Source organism: Athene cunicularia, assembly GCF_003259725.1.
Source record: "Athene cunicularia isolate RWA chromosome 2 unlocalized genomic scaffold, athCun1 chr2_part1, whole genome shotgun sequence".
Taxonomy (NCBI): Eukaryota; Metazoa; Chordata; class Aves; order Strigiformes; family Strigidae; genus Athene; species Athene cunicularia.
The window spans coordinates 144,856,240-144,863,308 of NW_020799095.1; the positions used below are offsets into that span (position 1 = coordinate 144,856,240).

The 7,069-nt window shown below is 33.9% G+C and overlaps 1 protein-coding gene and 1 long non-coding RNA gene across 11 annotated transcripts in view; both read left to right on the plus strand.

Moving 5' to 3' along the window:
* EFR3A (EFR3 homolog A) overlaps nt 1-4,250 on the plus strand; it is a 95,441-nt gene extending 91,191 nt beyond the window's left edge. For 8 of the 10 annotated variants that reach the window (XM_026841904.1, XM_026841901.1, XM_026841902.1 and 5 more), the window contains one exon: nt 1,257-4,250. In XM_026841904.1, coding sequence (XP_026697705.1) covers nt 1,257-1,362 — 106 coding nt within the window. In that variant the 3' untranslated portion in view covers nt 1,363-4,250. The remainder of the gene's footprint in view (nt 1-1,256) is intronic. The other 2 variants (XM_026841897.1, XM_026841905.1) reach the window with 2 other exon arrangements.
* The window catches only part of LOC113476391, a 795,003-nt gene that overhangs the window by 479,680 nt on the left and 308,254 nt on the right, over nt 1-7,069 (plus strand). The gene's annotated exons all lie outside the window — the stretch shown is intronic.

Genomic DNA, 7,069 nt, shown 5'->3' on the forward strand with positions numbered 1-7,069 from the left:
ACTAAAATAAGAGATTGTAGAGGAGGATACAGTGAAAAATGGTTATTGCTTTAGGCCAACTTCATACCAGTATGGGCTCCAAATAATTTGGTGCTTATGTTGTAAACACTGGAGCTAGAGTGCTCTTCATAACAAGCTGTGTCTGATGCACCGAGAAAAATTGTTCATTTAGTAATGTGAATATCCATTTGCTGTTGCAGATGTACTGCATTAGGAATTGCTTGGGGCTGCAAAATTACCAAAGATGCATGAATGTTTCTCTGAAGAGCTCCAGCTCATGGATCTTTGTGTTCCAGTTCTTTATAGATCTAGAATTTCTGTATCACTAAGCATATTTACAGTGTAAATGGCAGAACAGTGTTCACCTGAATGTAACATGGTTTCTTGGCTTGGACTGCCTTACTTTAAACCTTCAAAACTACATGTAAACAGGCAGCACTTTTATCTTTAAACACTAATTGTTTAGGATGGTCTAATATGATTTAAGATAAAAGATCTGTAAAGTAGCAAAATGTTTATTTCACCCAATTAAGAGGAGACTGAATTCTTGCAAATTTTTAATTCATTGACTTGACCTACTGTACATGGAAAAGCCAGAAGTAGCTGTTTCCTTTTTACATCAGTTATTTCAGAAGATGGAGCTGTAAATGATACTTTTCTAACACCTTTCACTACATTAGCATTGTATTCTCTACCTCTGAGTATATAAAGGATTAATAAATAAGCATCAAAACACCCTTTATGTCAAATATTTGTGGTTACAGCTAGAGATTAACAGCATGCAGGTTTTAAAATAATCACCTTTTATATGATTCATATTTGGTAAATATTACTTGTTTATGGAAGCCTTACAGATTTCTAATTAATATCCACAGTAGTTGCTGATATTAGCCAGCATTATACTTGGATTTGGTTATTAATATCACAGAAGCACTAGCAGCTTTTACAAGTGCTTTCATCTTAAAAATGAAGATAACTATGGAATAAACCATCTTCCTGAACAGAATTCACTAACACATGTACCACAACAAGAAACTTTGATTGAGCTGACAAAAAAATTGTGTTTGTATGGTATACAACAATAGGTTTTTTAAGGATAAAGAGTCAGTGTAGAAGTGATACCACACATCATTAATTCTAAAACTTACATTAAGTAGTTTACTCTTGTTTTTCCATCTATTAATATCAAAAATTATAAAAAAGAAAGCAATCCATATAATTGCAAATGATATATATTGATTGTTCTTCTCACACAGTCCTCCACCTAGCCCCTCAGGAACGATGACCATTACTGCTGGACATGCTCATTACCAGTCTGTTCCAGTCTATGAGATGAAGTTTCCAGATCTTTGTGTGTATTAAGTGTCTTCTGAAGTCTGCTGGACATTATTTAGAGTAGCATACAATAGAAAGAACAAGATGAGTTTTCAAATTTTATTGTATATTTCATCTAAACTAACTTTAAAACAATGATGGACATGAGCCAAATACAGATTTCTCTAGCCAAACTCATGAGACTGTTTTGAGTTGTTTTCTTCTGTAATATATTTGAATTTAGGTTTTTCATATATCATGTTTCTTTTTCATATTTAAGTACACATAAAAGTCAGATTGTTTTGCCATATACGTGAATATTTCAGTTACTCTAGGAATTTTTATTTCTGTAAATTCCTTTAATTTGAAACATTGTAACTGAAGAACCGTTAAAACTTCCTTCTTATTTTTTTGTTTGCTTGTTTTTTTATCCTATCCACCTCAAGTATATATCTAAATAGAATGCTTTGGCTTGCTTCATCTTGTTAAATGTAGCCAGTGGAGCACTACCTTAGCTCCCTTTTGTTCATGCTGTCATAGTTGGTCAACTTATTTGTTTTGAAATATATGGGAAAAAAACAATACCTTACATGTGTTCAAGTACAGTAAATTAATTAATGGACACTTGTTAAGTATTTTTTTTTTGATGCATCACATAACATGCTTTTTAGATGTGTATGCCCAGTATATGTCCTATGTTTTTTGCTAAAAGTTAACTGCTTTGCATAAGAGAGGATGAATCTCCTCCTGAAGCACTGAATTGTGCAATATTTTTCATGTCTTAAGGTGTATGGTTTACAGACTGTACTTTTGAAAATGCAGTAGTATTTTACTGTCTGCTTTAGTATAAATACATGAGAGATATATTTAGTATAGCAGAAAATAAAGTGAGGGCATTTTAAATCATAAATATGGAAATTACACATATATTCTATGAGGTATTTCTCTGTAGTTTATTACAGCTTTTTAATGATATTTTAGAAATTGAAAGAAAACTGGATGAAACCATTTAAAGACCAAGAATTTATTACCTATGTTGTCAAGCAAAAGCGTTTTTAGAGATGCATCTTTGTGTTCATTCATTTCATTTCTCAAACTTTTCTAGAAATAAGAAGAATATGGTAACTTTCATAGGTTTATGTATCTGAGTATACTGTTATAAGGCACAGAAAGTAAAACTGATAGAGTAAATCACCTTTTGATGATGGTAATTGTCAAGGCTGTCTTTATGACTCACTGAATTCTGCAGGCAGAAAGAAAAAGCAGCTTTTGTTGATGCCATGAATAGTAAGTTTGAAGTCCCTTATTCTATCTGAATCTGTCTGAAGCAGCACAAACATGAACGAATGATCTCAAATATCTATAATAAATGTAAGACATGTTAGCCAGCAGTTTGGATGAACCGTGATCAGGCCATGAACAAAGTCATCTAACTTCAGTTAGCCCTGCTTTGAGCAGGAGCTTGGTTTAGATGACCTTCAGAAGTCCCAACCTAAATTAATCTATGATTGCATAATTCTAAGATTGGAATGGTTATCAGGCCAGCTAATTTGCTGACTGTTTTGAGCATTTGCAAACCCACTGTAAAGAGGATTTTAAGTTTTTTTCCACTGGACTGCTTTCAACAGCCTGTCATGACATAACATCAGAAAAATATCAGCTACTTAAACCTATGAGATAACATGCTGAGACTTTCAGAAAGCATTCACAAAACTCAAAAGGTAATTGAGACCTTCTTTTCAGTTTAACAGTGCAATCACAGCTGTTAGTGGATGACGAAACAGCCCCTTATCTACAGCATTCCGTTGTGATTTTTACTGCTGCAGCGTATCAGCCTGATCAGACCACAGTCTACAAATAAATAAGACTCTAGCTTTTAGTTTTCACTTTTGGGGTTTTTTTAAGGTAAGATATAATAGACATAATTTTGGCCTATATAAAGAGTGTAATTTTTAAAACAGTAAATTTAACCTAGGGATACAATGTAAAACACTTATCCACTTTGTCATTTTTTAAGAATAACACTGTGTGCTTTTGTACAAAAAGAAAACAAGGAGTCTAAGAAATAAAGAATGTACTTCTGTTTGCACTCTTGCAGTATGAAGACTATGCTGTAAATACAGGATTGTTTCTGTGATTGAATTCTGTTGCATGAATGCTGCATGTGAAAATAACCAGATTCAGCATTTCACTTTCAGTTCTGTTTATGAAGTATTTTTCATTTATGGTAATGGTAGGTTACCAAGTTTTCAATGTTCAAATGAACTTTGTTTGGGAAATGCAGGTGTTGTACAGGTATTGTGCAGGGAATGAAGAGCTTGTAACACTCTGTGTATTCACGTGATATTTAATTTCTTCCTTTCTGGAAATTCAGGGAGTCTGTAAGTTGATAATTGGTTCACTCTGGCCTGTGTAGCCAGATGGGAGGTAGGAGTGACTGTAAAATGTATTGTTTTGGTAGCTATTATTATATGTAGCTAATGAATGAAACCAAATGAATTAAGAATGCTGTTGTACAGTATAAAGCTGCTGTGTTTCACTTATCTCTTTATGTTCTTGAGACAAGTTGCAGAACTTAAAAGTTCCATGTGCATACTGGCCTCTGTTATCTGCAACACACTGAGTACTGTCACAATGTTTATAAATTGGTATCCAGCTATTTAAATATATTTCAGCTTTTGCTTTGGGTTCTCTCTCCCATTATGTAATTTTGAAAAATTACAGCTTTTGGTAGTGGGTCACTTGAAAGTAAATTAAATCCATGTTAATTTCAAAATAGAAATAGCCTGTTGTCCAAAATCAGAGTAGGGCTAATTTGTTTGTTGTTCTGATGGTCATATATTCTGTACTGTATGTAATGAACCAGTTTCAGTAAATGTAAGAACACACTGTGCAATCTATATTTAAGCAATAAAATAAACCAAAATTTAAAATCAGTCTTTTCTAAGGTGTCAGTTAATTTTTGTTGCTCACAATTAAAATGTCAATGATGCTGGGTTTTTGCATTTAAAATAGCCCTCATGTTACACACGTCTGTTTTCCCAAATGTTATAGCATTGCAACATTATTAAACTACTACTTGTATTTATGATTAAACCATTGCTATTGCTAAGACCACCAAAATTTGAGAATGCAACAATGCAAAAGTCATTTCCTAATAGCAAATAAGCTTCAAGAAGATAAATAAGCTGTACTTTTCAGGTCTGCCTCCCCAGTTAAAAAATGTATTGAGTTTGTAGTATTAATTTCAAGGAATAAAGTTGTCAGTACATGCAAAGATCCATATACAGCTCACCCACAGCTAGCATATTTCAAACAGTGTTGCTATCTAATGAGGCTGTTTGTTACTCTCTTTTTTTTTTTGGTAGCATTCATTTATTTAAATTATCTTAATGGTGCACCCTGCGAGAAGTGGGAAGAACAATTATTTTTTTCTAATTTGAGGAAGTCGAGACCTTCTCTACCTTATGTGAGGTATGTCCTAATACAGAGAGGATTTATCACTGTCTTTTTTTCCCTTGGTCCTCTATTGTAATTTTTGCAGACATTAATTAAAACTTTGTGTATGTTTAGGAAACTTTAGAGGATAGGCATCTTCTTTCTATAATCTATGACTTATCATGCATCTCAGAACCTGCTATTAAGATATGTGGTCATCAGCCTTTTCTGTTGCTCACATTGATCTGAACAGGGTTTGATGATGGACACCTCAAAACAATCCAGGGATAAAATAGTAGCCACACTTGGGAATTTATTTTAAATCATATCTAAAGTGAAGGTGCAGAGGTAAGAGACTCTGTTACCCTACCACATGAGACCAGACAAGGAGGGACAATAGTAGCAGCCACTGCAGTTGTAAGACAAAGCAAAGGTGACCTGTGAAGACGATTCTGGGGGAGTTTCTGTCTGGAAGTTTTTGCTTCTTCAGTTTGAAACACTTAACTCATTCATTGCTTCCAGTTCTGATGATACTGTGATCAAGACAATGAGTACACCTGAATAGTTTTGGTTTTCAGAGTCCATGTCTTCCTAAATAATATCAAGTTGTTTATGAAATCATGTTCCCAAATCTTTTAATATTTTATCAGCTTACAGACAAAGTGCTTTAAAGGTTAAAATAAATAAATCATTGTCTAATGAAATAGGAAATCTTTTTAGATTAGTGATTAATAAATCAGTTGCTCACTTTGGGCAAGCAACAAGGATTTGGCCAACTACACCCCAAATCTTTGAAAAATATAGTGTAAAGCTACTGTGAGAATGAAAGAAAGCAAAAAGCTGTGCTAAATGCCTTGCTCTGCTTATTTTTTTTTAATTATTTTATCACTGACCTCTGAGAATAAATAATCTAGCTATGATTAGCTATATTTATTCAAGACTTTATCAACAAAATTCATATGGTAGTAATTACTCTACACAACAGTTTTGTTGTTAGATTCATCCTGAAATAAGACCTACTGAAAAAAGCCCAAAGGAAGTGGTGACAGCATTGCCTGAATAACAGCTTATTTACATTGTAATTTCTCTGTTACTTGGACGATTCAAATGATCCATCTCTATCTCTGCCATCAGAAAATTCAGCATATCTGAGTGAACACATGCATGTGTTATTTGTATAACCATGAATGTAATACTAGTTTCTAATAATTAGTAGAAAGGGGTGATTTTTTAATTTCAAGTATATTTTAAATTCAGGCTTCAAAGCAGCAGCACTGCTATCAATCAGAGAAATGAACTTGTGTTATTAAGCAGCAGTGGAGTTAATTCACTTGTTTAAAGGCCAATTTTTCCCATTTCAGATTATTAACTGACCTTATCATTTTTATTTATAAATGCTGTGAAATATAAAATAGTTTTTCATCACTGTGTGATAGAAGGCTGATAAATGTTTCAGCCCCAAAACAAGTGAACATATCGGTGTAATGCAGATCTCATCCTCAGCACTGGAGAAAAAAAAAAAAAAACCCCACACATTTTGCAGATTTGTAGCATTTTGCTTTAGCACTGAAATACCCTCTTTCTATACAGCATAATATGTGGGGGGAAAAGTAAAATCAAAGTTAATTAAAATCTTGTCTGCAGAGTTTCTCACATCATTTAGCTATCCTCTGCCTTCCCTTGAAGAAAGTCTTTATGTTCTGTTTTTGTTTTTTTTTTTTCCACTAAGGGTGTAGCCTTTGTAGGCAGTGGGATTCACATGGCTGAAATACCTTTTGGGTTTGTTTATGATTTGGATTTTTTTGATGGTTTTCTTTTTTTCTGTACTGCTCTAATCCTTTGCAATTTTAATGCAGGAAAAACACTGCAGGTGGAATACCACCAGCCAGAGGCTTATAGAATATTATCTGCTCATCCAAGAAAATTCACTGGCATTTTCACCTGCTGTTCTCACAATATTCAGTTCCCACAAGGAGATCAAATGATACGGTTTAGGTAACTGCTTCATTGCTCTGGAAGTAGACACGTTAGCATTTCTGTATCCAGCATTAGGACATAGACATTGATCTGTAAGGAATACTTTTGTAACAAAGTTCAACCCTGTAGAATGAGATTATAGAGAAGAAATCCAGACCTTTCAGAGCAGCTGAATCAGTAGAAAGTTTGTAGCAACACTTTCTGTTCTTAAGACATGTTAGTGAGCCATAGAATGGTTTGGGTTGGACAGGACCTTTAAAGGTCATCTAGTCCAATGCTCCTGCCATGTGCAGGGACACCTTACACTAGACCAGGTTGCTTAGAGCCCTGTCCAGCCTGA